The sequence below is a fragment of the Henckelia pumila genome, chromosome 4 (assembly GCF_033568475.1).
Source record: "Henckelia pumila isolate YLH828 chromosome 4, ASM3356847v2, whole genome shotgun sequence".
In the NCBI taxonomy this organism is placed as follows: Eukaryota; Viridiplantae; Streptophyta; class Magnoliopsida; order Lamiales; family Gesneriaceae; genus Henckelia; species Henckelia pumila.
Window position 1 is genome coordinate 128,440,206 of NC_133123.1, and position 17,907 is coordinate 128,458,112.

The 17,907-nt window shown below is 37.5% G+C and overlaps 2 protein-coding genes across 2 annotated transcripts; both read left to right on the top strand.

The window, feature by feature from the left end:
• Nucleotides 1-6,242: 6,242 nt before the first annotated feature.
• LOC140865321 (uncharacterized) lies at nt 6,243-10,161 on the top strand. Its single transcript, XM_073269925.1, has 8 exons — nt 6,243-6,667; nt 7,674-7,805; nt 7,913-8,036; nt 8,210-8,646; nt 8,795-8,871; nt 9,008-9,143; nt 9,284-9,487; nt 9,775-10,161. Exons 1-8 carry the CDS (start codon nt 6,293-6,295, stop codon nt 9,832-9,834), a joined length of 1,545 nt encoding a protein of 514 aa, XP_073126026.1. The 5' UTR covers nt 6,243-6,292; the 3' UTR covers nt 9,835-10,161.
• A 3,877-nt stretch (nt 10,162-14,038) lies between these two features.
• LOC140865687 (dof zinc finger protein DOF3.7-like) lies at nt 14,039-15,848 on the top strand. The gene is made up of 2 exons (XM_073270403.1): nt 14,039-14,229; nt 14,740-15,848. Exons 1-2 carry the CDS (start codon nt 14,203-14,205, stop codon nt 15,574-15,576), a joined length of 864 nt encoding a protein of 287 aa, XP_073126504.1. The 5' UTR covers nt 14,039-14,202; the 3' UTR covers nt 15,577-15,848.
• The last annotated feature ends 2,059 nt before the right edge of the window (nt 15,849-17,907 follow it).

Sequence of the window (17,907 nt, forward strand, 5' to 3'; positions counted from 1 at the left end):
CGACCGGGAGCCTCGTCGAGAACGACGTCATCGTCATCATGACGACGAGCGTTTCACTGTGCGTCGATTCTTAGCTATGGGTCCTAAGCCCTTAGTTGGAGGTGAGTCTCCGGAGGATGCGGAGAATTGGCTAGACCGCATGGAGACGACTTTTCAGACTTTCCACTGCACCGAGGAGCAGAAGATGGAGACCCTTGGCTATCTTTTGGATGGGCGAGCCCGTAGGTGGTGGAGGTTTACTTCTGCACCCTTTATTGCGGCGAGAGGAGTGGCCACCTGGGCCGAGTTCCGCACAGCTTTCCAAAAGCGGTATTTTCCTTCTGCACTCTGACAGTCGAAGGCAGGCGAGCTACTGAGTCTGCGACAGGGAGCCATGTCTATTGATGAGTATCAACAGAGGTTCTTTGATCTGCTATCCTATTGCCCCGAGATTGCTGATAGCTCAGAGATGAAGTATAATCTGTTCCTTCAGGGCCTTAAATCTGAGATCCATGACCGTGTGGCGGTTGGCGACGACATGTCCTACGAGGGTTTGGTGAGCCGTTGTCACCAGGCGGAGGACAGCATTCGGCGGAACAGGTCTTTCTCTCAGTCGAGGCCTGCTAGTTCTTTGGGTCCCCGTGCCCAAAATTTCAAGAAGTCTGGATCTACTTCTTCTTCCTCTGGCTCTGCTGGTGTTGTCCGTTATGGTAAGAAGGACAAGTGTGATCACTGTGGGAAGAACCATCCATCCGACAAGTGCCGTAGAGCTTCTGGAGCTTGTTTCCGTTGTGGAGAGACTAGTCATATCCGGAGAGATTGTCCACTATCTGGGGGAGGCGGTTCTGGATCTGGTTCTCAGGCCACCGTACAGCAGAGGTCGCAGGGACAGCCTGCTGGGAGTTCTTATTTGAGGCCACGAGCTTCTGGCCAGGTGTTTGCCCTGAGACATGATCAGGCAGTGGAGGAGAATGAGAAAGTCATCGCATGTACATTTCTGCTTTATGGTATACCTACTCTTGTACTTATTGACACTGGTGCATCTCATTCCTTCATTTCTGCACGTTTTGTTAAGAGGCATAAGTTACCATGCATTGCACTACGTAGTGATGTCTGTTTCTACTCCGACGGGCCAATCTGCTTTGGCTAAGCGTCTAGTGATGGGTTGCCCTTTAGAGTTTGAGGGTAACATTTTGATTGCGAATCTCATGGTCCTGGCGATTGACGACTTTGATTGCATTCTGGGAATAGATATGTTGACTACCTATCGAGCTTCAGTGGACTGTTATCAGAGATTAGTACGCTTTCATCCGGAGGGAAGTGAGAGCTGGTTTTTCTATGGTGAGGGAGTGCGACCCCCGATGCCTTTGGTATCAGCTTTGAAAGCCTGTCGAGCTCTAGAGTCTGGCGGGGAAGGCTACCTTATCTATGCAGTTGATTTGTCCGCTGAGAGCATTGGGATAGAGAGCATTCCTGTTGTGGATGAATTTTCAGATGTATTTCCTGATGAGATTCCGGGTTTTCCTCCTGCTAGAGAAGTCGAGTTTGGCATAGAGTTGATGCCGGGTACTTTGCCTATTTCTAGAGCACCGTATCGTCTGGCTCCGTCAGAGATGCGTGAGTTGAAGAATCAGCTACAGGATTTTTTGAACAAGGGGTACATTCGTCCTAGTGTATCTCCTTGGGGAGCTCCTGTTTTCTTCTTGAAGAAGAAGGATGGGTCGATGCGGCTGTGCATTGACTATCGGCAGCTGAATCGAGTCACTGTGAAGAACAAGTATCCGTTGCCTCGTATTGATGACTTGTTCGATCAGCTGCAGGGCACGTCAGTTTACTCCAAGATTGACTTGAGATCTGGATATCATTAGTTGAGAGTCCGTGATCAGGACGTAGCCAAAACTGCATTCCGTACTCGCTATGGGCATTACGAGTTCTTAGTGATGCCATTTGGTTTGACTAATGCGCCGGCTATATTCATGGATCTGATGAACCGTGTCTTCAGGGAGTATTTGGACAAGTTTGTCGTGGTCTTCATTGACGACATCTTGGTGTATTCGCGTAATATGGAAGAGCATGTTTCTCACTTACGGTTGGTACTGCAGACTCTTTGAGATGAGCAGTTGTACGCCAAGCTGAGCAAGTGTGAGTTCTAGATGGATAGAGTGGTCTTTCTTGGCCATATCATATCCAGGGAGGGGATTTCTGTTGATCCAAGCAAGATTGAAGCGGTACTTAATTGGTCGCGTCCGACGACAGTTGCTGAGATCCGTAGTTTTCTGGGTCTAGCAGGGTATTATCGTCGCTTCATTCTGAACTTCTCTCAGTTAGCTCGACCGTTGACGCAGCTTACCCGCAAGGGTGTGGATTTCGAGTGGTCCTCCGAGTGTGAGGAGAATTTCTGTGAGCTTCGACGGCGGTTGACTTCTGCACCGGTGTTGGCATTACCGTCAGGATCTGAAGGGTATGTGGTTTACACGAATGCTTCTCTTCAGGGGTTAGGTTGTGTCCTGACTCAGAATGGGCATGTGATCGCATACGCTTCTAGACAGCTGAAGATTCACGAGGACAACTATCCAGTCCACGATTTGGAATTGGCAGCCATTGTGTTCGCTTTGAAGATCTGGCGTCATTATCTGTATGGCGAGAAATTTGAGATCTTCACCGACCATAAGAGTCTCAAGTATTTGTTCACTCAGGCGGAGTTGAACATGAGGCAGAGACGTTGGATGGACTTGCTTAAGGACTATGATTGCGAGATTAAGTACCATCCGGGAGCTGCTAATCTCACCGCTGATGCCTTGAGTCGCAAGGTACGACTATCCGCACTTCAGACTTGTTCGATGTCTAGTGCGATCAGTGATTGTTGTACTTCAGGTTATACCTTCAAGCATAAGAAAGGTATGCAGAGTATCCAGATGTTTGCGATATTATCTGAGCCAGCCTTGTATTCGCGGATTCGAGATTCTCAAATGTCTGATTCGAAGACCCAGCGTTTAGCTCGTCTAGCTAACGAGGGTAGCTCGTCTGGATTTCATTATCAGTCAGATGGCTTTCTGTGTTTGTCTGGTAGGCTTGTGATTCCGCAGGATGAAGAGTTGCGAGAGGAGATTTTGTCTCAGGCGCATCGCACTAAGTTGAGTATTCATCCTGGGAGCAACAAGATGTACAAGGATCTACGTACTCGTTTCTGGTGGAAGGGAATGAAACGCAGTGTTTATCAGTTTGTTTCGAGATGTTTGGTGTGTCAACAGGTCAAGGCAGAGCACCGACGACCTAGAGGATTGCTTCACAGTCTGCCTATTTCTGAATGGAAATGGGAGTTTATCACAATGGACTTTGTGACCCATTTGCCGTTATCCCCGAGGAACTGTGATGCTATCTGGGTTGTGGTGGACCGACTCACCAATTCAGCGGATTTCATTGCCTATAGCCGAGAGTACTCTGTGGATCGCATGGCACGGATGTACATTCAGGAGATCGTTCAACTTCATGGAGTGCCTGTGAACATTGTCAGCGATCGGGACCCCAGGTTCACTTCTAGATTCTGGGGGAGTGTTCAGCGTGCGATGGGTACTACTCTCAGTTTGAGTACTGCCTATCATCCGGAGACTGATGGTCAGTCAGAGCGCACTATCCGTACTTTGGAGGATATGCTTAGAGCGTGCGTCATGGATTTTGGTTCAGCCTGGCAGGATCATTTGCCGTTGATCGAGTTCGCGTACAACAATAGCTATCATACTAGTATTGGGATGGCACCTTTTGAGGCGTTGTACGGGCGACGTTGTCGTACTTCACTCTTCTGGAAAGAAGTAGGGGAGAGACAGGATGAGGGACCGGAGTTTATCCAGCAGGCGATAGACATTGTTGATCAGATCAAGAAACAGATTAAGACTGCACAGGATCGTCAGGCCAGCTATGCTAATATCAAGCGTAGACCTTTGCAGTTCGATGTCGGGGAGAAAGTGTTTCTGAGAGTGTCACCTTTCTGCAAGATTCTCAGATTTGGCCTTAAGGGCAAGTTGTCTCCCAGGTTTATCGGTCCGTTTGAGATCTTGGAGAGTATTGGCGATTTGGCTTATCGACTAGCTTTGCCACCGCATCTATCCAGTATTCACGACGTGTTCCACGTATCTCTGTTGCGACGGTATGTGGCGGATGAATCTCATATTCTGCAACGGTCTGAGGTTCAGGTAGACAAGTATTTGACTTATGTTGAAAACCTCTTCGTATCCTGGATTATAAGGATAAGGTTTTACGGAACAAAGTCATTCCTTTGGTTTTAGTTCAGTGGCAGCGCCGAGGCACTGAGGAAGCTACTTGGGAGCTTGAGGACAGGATGCGTGAAGACCATCCTGAGTTGTTTTGATTTCATTCTTAAGTTGTATTCAGTTGCAAACTCTGTAAACGTTTGATTTGAATAAAGAATGTTTATGATTTCTGTTTTGCATTCGGTACTTCAGATCTGATTTCGAGGACGAAATATCTTAAGTGGGGGAGAATGTAGTAGCCCGTACCCTAATTGAGTAATTAAAGGATTAATGCTAATTAAATAAATTGGGTATCGGACGGATCAGAAGCTCCGAAGGCACGATCGGAAGCTCCGATGAGCGATCGGAGTCACCGATGATATTACGTCATCCATGACGTGTGGTTGGATCGGAAGCTCCGATCACCCCTATCCGGAATCAACAAGTGATATTTTGACACGTGGCAGATCAGGATCTTCGGAAGCTCCGATGGCAGGATCGGACGTTCCGATCGAGGTTCGGACGTTCCGATCAAGGATCGGAATTTTCGATCGTTATCTATAAATAGAGGGCCGAGGCTTCATTTCCAATTGCCAATTCCTAGTATTTCCCTCTACTTTCTAGTCCATTCGAGTAATTCTAGCCTTCCTAGGCTTGACCCGGCGGTCGGCGAGGCGTTCGGTAGTCGTAGCGGAGTTGTGCCCAAGTTCTGGAGGCATCGACATCAAAGGGCTAACGACGGACGAAGGTATAGCTTTTGCTTCCTATAAATATTTAGGAGTATGCAATAGCTTAGTTAAGGCTTTTAGAGCACTTTAATGATAGTAGTATCATTTGGCAGTGTAGAGCAGACTATAGGCGTGGACCTAGAGTTGGTAGAGCTTGCACTGTTTTGAGGTACGAAAGTACTGTTCGAGATATCCTAACTGAGTATGCATGTATTATATGACTGCATGATTTATATGTCATGATATTATGCTGCATTCATTTGCATCTTGCTGTATCTCTTTCGAGATGTCTGTTAGTAGGTTTGTACCCTATCCTGTTAGTGGATGGACTTCCATCGATTTGGGTCCGGCATATCCACGGTTATCTCGGTATGGGAGCCACCTCCTGAAGCGACGGCACAGCGTGCTACATACCAGGGCCCGGTCTGTCTCTGTTATCTGATCCTTGACCTCGAGTTTTTAGGGAGTTCACTTTGCATGCATGTATACTCATACTCTCGTACTGGGCGTTTTATGCTCACGTCTCGTACCCTGTGTTTCTGGACACCCTATTCCATGGGGCAGGTTTGCGATTGGACGGGGAGGGTGGATCCAGGAGGGGCTAGTCAGTGGTTGACCAGCTGGAGCTTCGCCTAGGTTTTATTTCTGTTGTTTTGAGGTTGATACAGCTATTCGATTTGGTTGTATATTATTTGGATAAATTACAGATTCCTTTACTTGGGATTGTATAACGTTTATGGTTTCCGCAGTTTTATTCTGATATCTGTTTAATTAAGTTAATTGCATGCATAAGTTCTGTTTAGTAGGTGATCCGGGTAAGGGTCACTACAAGTTAAATGCTAGAAAAATATTAAGAGGAGTTTCATATGGGAAAAAGCTTAAAACGAAAAAAAAAAATCCAAAAAAAACATACTATTTGCTAAAAAAAAAAAGAAACTTTGAACGAGGATCGTCCAGAAGTTGTGGTCTGATAGCGAACTTCGGCGACAGTGAGCGATTGACAGCAGTGAAGGAGACGATTTGCAGATAACAAATTGGGTGGGCTGAATTTTGGATACGAAAGTGTGTAATACGTTTCTCTTTTGTACTAACACTTCAATTGTCGAAAAACCGAATTGAGAAACAAATTGGAATATTTTAGACTAAATCGGTTCATTAAATTTGTTTGAGACTGAACCGAGAATGATCCAAACTATTTGAGACTAAACCGTGATTTTTCTCAAATAAACATCCTAATAAGTCAAAGAAATTTAAAAAAAATAAAAAATAAAAAAAAATTGACTCATTCCGTAGAAATATTTGGTGTAAAATGATGACCATTTGGCAATAACCAGTTCCATGGAGAAACAGGCCATCGCAATCGACCTGGTCACCTCCGACGACTCGCCCGAGTTCACTCGTTTCAGCTACGCGTTAACTCATTCCTCCGTCATCGGCCTCGACGCGGAGTGGAAGCCTAATCGCAGCGCCTCCACCTACCCCGTCGTTTCCCTGCTCCAAATTGCTTGCCGCGTCGTCAGCTCCTCCGATTCCGACGAGTTACACGTTTTTCTGGTCGATATTCAAGCAATTCAGCTTTCGTCGGTGTATGAATTGTTGAAACAAGTGTTTGTATCGCCGAGTGTTATAAAGCTGGGATTCAGATTTAAGCAGGATTTGGTGTTATTGTCCCACACGTTTTGTCAGCGAGGCTGCGAACCTGGTTTTGATAGAGTAACTTTTGCTCTCACTTTTCTGTTCGCTTTAGCTATGAACTGTTTGTTAGTGGGTAGCATTTTAATGAATTTCGGATGCTTAGCAAGGATTATCAGTTATCATTGGATTCAAGAGTTTACATCAGTTTTCATTGTTCTTTAATTTGCATTACCATTTATTTTCATTCCTCCATAGTTTAGGAAAGTTGTAAACTTCGTTTTTCTTTAGATTCTGCATTTAGGAAGATGGTAAAGATGGAAGCTTTGATTTTCTAATTGGAAGTTCAATTGAGACAGGAAGATTGTGCAAGCAGTTCACACATTTTTCGGTTTTTATCGTTTATTACTAGGCTACGAGATGCATGAAAATGTAATATGCATTCCCGATATTTCTCATGTTTATTTGGTCGAATTGCCATTGTCATATTCTCAATAATAAAAGCTACCGAACTTGATGACACGTGGAATATTGAGGATTTTCGACTCTCTATATTTTGAGGTGCAATGAATAGAACTATGGAAAAACATTAACAATCTCTCTGTTTTTTTATTTCAAACTTTGTGTAGAGTCTGATTGGCGTTCCCAAATCATTTTACACTTGTGATAGGTAGAAACATTAAGCGCTACTTACAATTTCACATCTTCGTAATTTTTGCTTGCCTTATATTACAATCTGTGCAATTTCAGACTCATATGCACGGAGAAGGTTCGGTTAGATTTATTTGCTTGGTTGTTTTTGTTTTTTTTTGTGTTTTTGCCCTTTTGGTGGCTGGATATTGACAACGGTTTCAGGTATTCTGACTTGTTATAAAACTTGAACTTGGAATTACCTTTATGCGCATTCAATGCCCAATATTTGGATTCAAACACACTGATGAAAGAAAGTCTACAGTTTACAACTGTTTATAGAACTTGCTTTTGTCAAATTTTCTGTTAAGCTGAACCTCTTATTCAAATTACAGCAGTGTAGAGTTTACTGTTAGATTGTTTTTCTGACATGCTTTTGTCAAATTTTCTTGGTTAGGTTGAACCTTTTATTGATATTTCTGCCATATACAACTATTTACGACCCAAAGTACCTGGACAAAGGGTACCAAAACAAACTAAGAGCTTAGCAACAGTCTGCGAGGAAGTTTTGGGCATTTTGCTGTCAAAGGTGTGCATCCTAGGAATTATTAAGTGCCCAGTTTCACCTGATGACAGCTGGTGACATCATAAGTTGTATTTCTGAAATGGATTTTAAAATCTATACAACTATATCAGGAACTTCAGTGTAGTGACTGGTCTAAGCGTCCTCTGACAGAAAAGCAGAAGATATATGCGGCCGCTGATGCTCATTGTTTGGTTGAGATATTTAATATCTTCCAAGCCAAGGTGGTTAGCGAAGGTTTGATCTTTATTTAGATGGCTAAATTATTAGATTTGGAAGGTTGCATTTAGTTTAGTTGAAGTTTTCGGATTTAATATCTTTTGTTTGCCATTTTACATCTGATGCACCAGTTGCCATTAGTTCTGAGCATATTACCTTAAAGAGAGTGCTTTGATGGATGTTCTTTGCAGCTAACTCTAGGCGAAATTGCAATAAACAAAGGCCATCTGATTTAGATCCTGGGTTGAAGATCTTTGAGAAGTCTGATGATTGTAGTCTGGTGAGAAGTACCAAATTTGTTGAAGCTTCAAATGTGGTCCGCGCAACTATGCCAGAATTGTGTGGCATCATAGAGACAACTAAGGAGGTGGATTCCTCCAAATCATATAAAATCAACAAAGAAGTGGATAACACCCTCTTGCGGATAGTTAGGAAGTACGGTGACAGAATCTTGTTGAAGGACTCGGATGGAAAGCCCAAAACATCAAAAAAGAAAAACAAAAAGTCTTCTACAGGACTGGAGTGCAAGCAAAAGATTCTGGAAGTAGAAGATAGTTGGCATGGCCCCCCTCCATGGGATCCCTCCTTGGGCGGTGATGGATTCCCTAAGTTTTTATGTGACGTGATGGTATGTTCATCAGATAGTGGTTAAATAGCAAACTTTCATTTCAAGATTGTCTTTGGCTGAAATTTATGTAGCTTAGGGGTTTTATTTGTTCATATATTTGGTAGCTGGTTATTTGAGACTGATGAATTTTCTCTTTTGGTTCCCTCAGGTTGAAGGCTTGGCGAAGCATTTGAGATGTGTTGGGGTAGATGCTGCAGTTCCACATTCAAAGAGGCCCGATGCCAGGTACCCTTTATAACCACTTTTCTTTAGGTGGCAAATTTATGTTTGCAGACAGGAACTGTTAAGAGTTTGTATCTTATTAGTTGAATCATGAAATGACGGAAGCTCAATTAACTAATTTGGAACTAAATTTCTTCAGAGATTTGATAGATCAGGCACTAAAAGAGAAGCGAGTGCTCTTAACCAGAGATGCCAAACTTTTGAGACATGAATATTTGATAAAAAACCAACTATACAAGGTGAAGAGTCTCCTTAAAAATGAACAGCTTCTTGAGGTAAATGGTTCAGATTATCACATTTTCTGTTCATCTCTTGTTTATACTCCTGGTTAAGTTAAATTAGGTCATCGAGACTGTTTTGAGTTCTCTTTTCTCCTTTCTTAAAATCCCTTCAACTTAAAATTGAAATGCTGCAGGTAATCGAAACATTTCAACTTAAAATATCTGAAGATCAGCTAATGTCAAGATGCACTAAATGCAACGGGATGTTCATCCAAAAGCCTCTGACAACCGAAGAAGCTATCGAGGCATCCAAGGGATTTCAAGTGATTCCTAATTGCTTGTTCAACAAAAATCTCGAGTTTTGGAAGTGCATGGACTGCCATCAACTATACTGGGAGGTAGTCCTCTAATTATCTGATTATCTTCCTGCTTTGTTTTTTCGCCTCTCTCTGAAATATCATCCACTATTTGTGTTTCATCCTATTGAATATCCTGCTTGCCAAATTTATGCTACCTCACTTCATTTTCCACACACAGCGGAGATTTATTCTGGTGAACGTATATAAATCCTTATCATGACAGAAATTGAGGCCCTTCCTCTCTCCCATCGGTTTCCTCCTTACACCCGTTTTTGGAGACTTGTTGGCGAGTCTTGCTAAAACCATTTCATACATTGTATTTGCAGGGGACCCAGTATCACAATGCAGTCCAGAAGTTTATCGACGTCTGCAAGCTAAACGAGTAACTCAAGGCGTATGGATTTGACAATTGCGAAATCCTGAAGAAAAAGATCGGAAGGCTGTTCTTTGATAGTAAAACACAGTCGTTTATTACTTATATACATGTATTCAATGCGTTATTCTCCTTGTCATTCGTTTAATAATCAAGAAACACATGCCTTGATTCAATATAAACCACCAACCGGTAAAGTATTCAACACCTACTGTTTTAGAACATATACACTGTATACATATATATGCATTTTGTTTTTGTAAAAGTGCAACCAAATAAAGTAGCAATGCACGAGAATTGCTCTCGAAGTGTTCATAATTAAAAGATCAAGTAAAAATAATATCAAAATATAACTGGAAAGTGGGATTTGTAGCACATACCCGATGTTTGAGGTCAATTTGTTGGACTTATTGCCAACACATGACATTATAACTACTATGATGATTAAAAATTTGGGCACATTGCACATTTTTCGATGGCGTTGATGTACTGTTTTAGCCTCATAATTTAGCGTATATATGAGTTATAATTAATCCCATTTTCTGATATAAAGATTGACTGGTTGGATTTTTTATATATATGCAGTAGTCTGATTAGCTTTTGAGTTGAGCTGGCAAAGCACTAACAATTTAAAATGATATTGTTGTGAGATTTTATATGTCAATTACATCGATCGTTCTGATAGGAAAGCACTATGAAGATGCCAAGTCTTTAATAAAATATACACAAATTTCAAGCGAGTTGGTGCGTGTTTTCGTCAAATCAACCCACTGAGATTTTCTTCCCCACTAGCATGTATTGCCCATTCATACTCTATAATCTATATATATATTACCCAAGAATCGATTGTGAGAATATCTTTTTATTCTATTTTATTGTGTTTTGTTTGAAATTTAAATTCTAGTGACTATTTTAAGTTAATGAAGATTTTATTTCGTAATGAAAGGGCCCACTTGAGTAGTACTAATAGAAAATTCTTTGTCCTTGAGGTAAAACTGTAAAATGACTTGTTATGTAAAAAAAGGTATGTCTACTCTTTTTATCCTTTTGTGTGAAAAAAGAAAAAAATGGGTTTTGTTTTGGGAAATTTGAAAGGGAGGTGATGCGTTCTTGTTTTATGTTTGGTGGACAGGGTCACAATCTTACATTTTGATAATTGTCTAATTTGTGCAATTATTCTAATGACACGGCACCATATGTCTTAGGCTCGTGATGACGAAGAGCTTGTTTGGTTGGAGAAATTAGGAAATCAAAAATATTTTTTTAAAAAAAATAAAAATCATTTTTCTTTAAAAATGTTTGGTCACAAAATCCTTTTTTAGAAAAATACTTGCTCTTTTAGAAGCTATAGCTTCTATCTTTTAAGCTTTTGCTTCTTGTTATATTTCAAAATTAGAAAAAAAAAATATTTTTCAACATTAATCCAAACTTCAAACTCGCTTATATTTTTTAATAAAAGTATTTTAAAAAATTAAATTTATTTAAGCATTTTTTTAAAGATACAGTTGTATATAAATTGAGTGGTGTTGAACCTATTCACCCGTTTATGATTTTAGTTTTGTATTAGTGATTCTTGACACACACGTACGAATGCAATAGTTCATAAAATTATAAGAATGTAATTTTTGTCATGTATGTTTGCTAAGCAAAAATATAAAAGTATATTATTTTTTCCTCCCGAAAGTTTTTTATTTTTGCTTAAATATTTTTTTTATAAAGAATTTTTTTCAAAAAACATATTGATAAACATGTCTTATTTTTTAAATTCATATAATAAAAACAGGTAACTCAAAAAATCTAGCTACAATCACTCAAAACATTCAAGAAATTAAGGATGGAGCAAGGGCTCCGCTCAAGTGTGACGCATGTTGGTGACACGTGCCTGACACCGTCCAATCATCTGCGGGGATTCTCTATCCGAATTGACGGCCTAGATTAGCTCCTTGATGTGGGACCCATCACGTGACGTTTCGGTCTTCTGTTAGATGAAAAGGGGGCCCATATCCTAGGAGCCCCGTTACCACGTGCCACGTGGCGCCTTGGTTTTTGACCTCCAGTCGCCGTTAAAAATGTTTGGCGGTTAATTTATTTTTTTAACTGTTTTTGAGTTTGCGTGAGGAATAATGGAATATTTTCACAGAATAATTACAATTTATTATTTTTATTTATTATATCTGTGGATTTTTTTTTTGGCATCCATTATATTTGTAGATTTGGGAAATGAATGTGGCGATTGGCGAAGTTCTGCTTTTTAAATGGATAAACCCTCTAACATCAAATATAAATTAAATGAGTTAAAAACTTTTCTCATATATTACTAAAATTTCTGACGAAAATTAATGAAAATATCTATGCCACTTTTCTAGTGTACAAACTACATACATACAGTACTAAAAAAAAAAAAAACTACATACAAACACGAATTAAATACATACGCACACTGCACACATATACATACAGATATATGATAGTACAAAATATTATCATATGAGTTTTTAAGTATATAAATAACAGTAAAAAGTATTTTGGCACGTGAATTATTGGTTAGTGATACACTATTACATATAATTTTGTTAATTAGCTTGGAGCATATTGAGTCATTGACATGCAAATTTCTAATAATTTAAATTATAGTTGAGTAAGTCTATTGTGAAACGATCTCAAGAATTTTTATTCTTGAGAAAGATCAACTTTGTTTATATTTACAAAAAAAATAATACTTCTGGCTTAAAAACAATATTTTTTAAATGAATTACCCAAATAAAAAACATGTCTCACAAATTGATCTGTAAAGCTGTTTCATACGAGCTTTTAGTTTTTGTGCATATAGTCAATTAGTATATATATATATATATATATATATATATATAATTAAAGAATGAAAACAAAACACTTTATTTAGAAAGTTGATAAATTTAAAAAGGCTTTTCTTTTCATGTATGTCTCCTTATCTAATTGACACTAGTCAATTTTATATGCTATCATTTTTCACTTGATAGACAAGTAAATGACAAATTCATTATATAAACTTCAAATACAAGTTTTCAAAAATGTAAACTTCAAATAAAAAAATCTTAGATTTCAATGTACAAACAAATATTTCATATATTTTTTATATCACAATATATCTATATCTATCTATGCTATATATATATATATAAAACGTAAGAATACAATAACAAATAAAGTGAGAGCAAAACATTCATCCCAAAGGTTTGCTCCTTGCATGTATTCATGAAAAATTGTATTTTTTATTACGTGTGTTTCTTTACAATTTTGGTCATCTAAATTATTGATTTTAGTATAAGTTCTTTATCTTTCAAATTTTGAAAATTTTATTACTTTGTCATCAAGAGAGTTGATATGAACACTATATGAATAAAAAATAGTGAAAAAAATAGATAATTGACTAAAATTAAAATTTAGCAACATATATAAATAATCATAATCATAAAAAACAAACATACAGAACTAAAAATGCAATATTTCTTACATCTATATGAAATCGCGAACCACACAATTTTCCAATTATGTTATGAGCCCTATAAAAAATATTATCAATTTAAATTACAATATGATATTTCATTACTTATTATAATTATAATTATGATTTTTGCAAGCAGTTACATGCAGCTACACAGAAAGATCTGGGCTACCCAGGAGTTTGTGCTGCAAATATCAAGAGAAGATTATATGTTCATGCTATCTCGGATTTTATTCATGTCTAGCTACCGTTCGACAAATTTTGTAGCGCATCACATTTTTTTTTTTTTTTTTTTTTTGCTTCTCACTCCCAATCATGCATCTTTTGTTTGGATAAATGACGAGTTTTCCTCGTGGTTGTTTAGACTTGTAATGGATGATTATAATAAATAAAACAAGTTTCCCTGAAAAAAAAAAATAATTATGCATGATATTTTTCCAAAAATAATTTATCTCTCGTAAGATAGTCTAATAAATCTTTATCATGAGTAATCCAATTAAAAAACCGTCTCACAAAATTTAGTCTCACAACAGTTTTTGTCTTGTAAAAAATTATGCAAGCAGATAATGCGTCCATAGATACATCAATGTGTGTGTATATACATTGCAAGCATATTCGATTCACAAAAGATCGACTAAATGCACACACACAGAAACATGATATACGTACAGATGATATATATATATATATATATAGATATGGAGTAAAAAATTAGCAAGTGGACAAAAACTGATCCTTCATTTCGCACTACCTTCGGACACACAATATAGCGTAAGCTACCGCCAAACACAAACCCTCCAAGTACCTTTCTCGCTTTAAGCCTTTCTTTCTCTTCTCAAAAGTTGCTCTCTTAGCTTTCTCCTCTCCCTTTTTTCCTCTCCTTCATCCTCTAGTGCTATGGATACTAATGCTCAGTGGCCACAGGTAAAGCCAACACAAACATCTTTTGTTTTCCTAGCTTTCTTCTATGATATCATTACTACTTTCTTTTTTCTTCTTTCTAGGCTACTTGGGATTTGAAATTTTTTTGGTTTCTTTCTTCTTCCCCCATTTTTATTTTAAAGTCCACATCTAGCTACGTACCTCGCCCATGCCTGCCTTAGCTTTTACCAGAAGATTAGATCAATTTATGCATATTAATCAATCATCTTTTTCTTGATTTTTCTTTGGTAACTATACACTAGTTCTTATCTCTTTTTCCCTTCCCTTTTTTTTCCACACCATATATCATCTAGTGAAAAAGATTTGATGTGAATTAATTGTGATGTTTAATTATCCAATTTGATATATATATATGTTATTCTCAGTTTCTTTTATGTTACAAAAAAGATTCATTAATGATTCTTAATTTCATGCGCTGATGATGGGTAGTTTTCTTGACACCCTTTTCCCTAGCTAATATTCTTGCCCAATTAATCTTTGCATATTTAAAAGGGAATCGGAGTAGGGAAAGCACAAGGTGCAGTGGATCAGAAGAAGCCGAGGCCTCAAAAGGAACAAGCCATAAACTGCCCTAGATGCAGCTCCACAAACACAAAGTTCTGTTATTACAACAACTACAGTCTCTCCCAGCCAAGATACTTCTGCAAGACATGTAGAAGGTACTGGACCGAAGGTGGAACCTTGAGAAATGTCCCCGTCGGCGGAGGATCAAGAAAAAACAAAAGATCTTCTTCTTCTTCCACCGTAAATATTAATCCAGCTTCCAAGAAACTAGTAGTGGTCCCCAGCCCACCAAATTTCTCCCCTCAGAATAATTCCAAGATCCACCAAGGCCAAGACCTGAATTTAGCTTACAATCCTTCATCCCACTACAATGGGTTCCCCGAATTCATCCCTTTCCCATTCGGAAATGATCATCATCATCATGACGCCAAGAATCTTGAATCTCAAAACCCTACTTATTTCCCGGTCATGGAGCTTCTCAAGACCGGGATCGGCTCCAGGCCGGGATCGCTGACTTCTTTCATGACCAATAATATCCCACCGGTTTCTGATCATTCTAACTCGGTTTTTTCGTCGGCCGCCGCGGGCAACAATTTTCCCGTGCATGGGTTCAAATCAAGCTTGGGTTTTTCGTTAGATAATCATGGAGTGGATCATAGTCAGAATGGGTACGGGAATCTGCAAGATCATACCAACTCGTCGAGGATTTTGTTCCCTTTTGAAGAATTGAAGCCCAACGAGAAATTTGATGATCAGCAAGATAGAGGGCAGGCGGAATCAAATGGATACTGGATTAATGGAATGCTTCCGGAGGGTTCTTGGTGAACGTACAAATTCTACATATATAGCTAGTATGATCTTGTTATAAGAAAAAGACTTTCATGATCATCGTGGGAAAAATTTTTAAAACTAAAATTTGGTTGGGTGGTTTATTTTGTGCATTGTGTTTCTTTTTCGGTTGTTTATTTTGATCTTCTTTTTTTTTTTTTGGCCCTCTTGGAATTTGTGAGTGATTTAAATTGTTTTAATTTGGTCTTTGACAGTATGATATCAGAACTAACAGTTAGGTTTTTTGCATATGTGCAATTTTATTCCTTTTTTTCTAATTATTAAATTTGCCACTCGCTTTCACATATACAATGTCATGTCAAAATGCAAGTCCTATATTCTCTAAAAGAAAAGAAAAGAAAAAGAAAAAGCATGTCCTATAAATGTAGGAATCAGTTCATGTTATGTTGGGTTTGATATACTCGATATGATTTCATATAAGATGTTTTTGTAGACTTCATATAAAATCATATCGAGTATAGTTGTATCTCGTTCATATCGTAAAATAGACTAAACCAAAGTGTACGTATGAATTTTTTTTCCTTGGAAGCTAAAATTGAACCTTTTTTTGCATTGCTCAAACTTTAATTTGTCAATACGTGGTGCATATATATTTTTTTTTCTGTAATGATGATGATTATGTTTTAAAATTAATTTTTAGTAGTTCAATAAAGATATTTTCAAAGAAAAATGTTAAAAGCTAGGACTACTGGGTGTAATTTATTGGAGTTACAATAAAGTGCTTTTAGTGGGATTGGTGATTTATTATATTACCAAGACTAATATGTTTTGTGATCTTCCCATTGGGAATGAAACAAAGAGTATTAAAATAGGCTGATTAATAATGTAGGTTATTGTATTATGGCTCTTTTTATGCGTAGCCACCAGTAAGGCTATTAATTATCATCAATCAACATATTTAATTTGTGTTTAAAAATAAGATTCTTCCAACCATTAAAGCACATTAAGCGGCTTAAAGAAGGATGTATTTATCGAAATAAATACGAATTATTAACTATTTTTTGGCCTATGTTTCATCACTTTACATGGATCACATGGTAGAGCACTTGATGAAGATTGTGGCTCAATGAAAAGAATGCCAATGGGCAAGTTATGTTTCCGTTTATGTGGAAATTAAAGTGTTTTCTCTCTTTTTCATTATTAAAAATAAAAAATAATCGTTATGATGATCATATGTACACTTGTATTATCCGGACGTAGGTGGCAATTTGATGAGTTTGAAACTAAAGATTTCAAATTTCAACTAGTTTTTTTATTTGTACGTGGTGAATTTCAAATGCCATCTTAATATGACATTGCAAATCATTCATTCAAATATTCTCTCAAACCCAAATTGCCCCGAATCCAAACATAACCTAAGATCTATATTGAAAAGAGAATCAATTGCTTTATTGTTTAGTTATTTCATTGGCCACAATCGATATCAAAACACGGCATTTATGTAATCACATGTGCATATGTATGCATATATATTGCCAAGAGATATAAGATCATTTTAATAATTAATTGGGCTATATATATATATATAGATTTGTTGGAACAAAATTTTTAATCACATAAATTACAGCATTATTTTTAAAATAATCAATGAACATAAAGGTAAAATGTGATGAAAAACAAAAAAAATAATTAATGAAAAAATGAAAAAAAAAATTAATAAGAAAAACAATCAATAAGGACACCAAAGTAAATTAACCACTCAAGACATATATTTATATATAAATAAAAATATATATATCTACATACTATATATAAAGCGTGACATACATATATATACTAACCAATTTGGTTCGTCAAGGTGACACCAAAATCAACTTGCATATCCATCCTTGAAAAAAAACTCATTCATTTTTATTGATAAATGACAAAATAGTCGAAATAAAAATTACACTGTATATATCTATTATCTGATAGAATCAATGATCATCTCCAATTTAAAATTTTAAAAACTACTTATCAACTTATGTCCTCTCAATATATCTTTATACTAACCTTATTCATTTTTTTTATTTACATTGTTTTTTTATTATGTTGTGCATATATTGCGTGTATATTGATAGCTAGTATATGTAACAGATATAATAGATAATAGATATACACACATTGTAAATTAGTTTTAATAATATGAATCATGATCGTAAATAATTAGTTATAATATCAGTACCCTTCCTCACTTCACTCGTATGCTTGTTTTTTTTCCCTCCATGTAGTAATATTTATTACTTTTTGTCGACATATAATAGGAACTATATGTGTATGAACCGAATACGTAGTACGTGACATGGATTGTATTGAGCACTACTAATA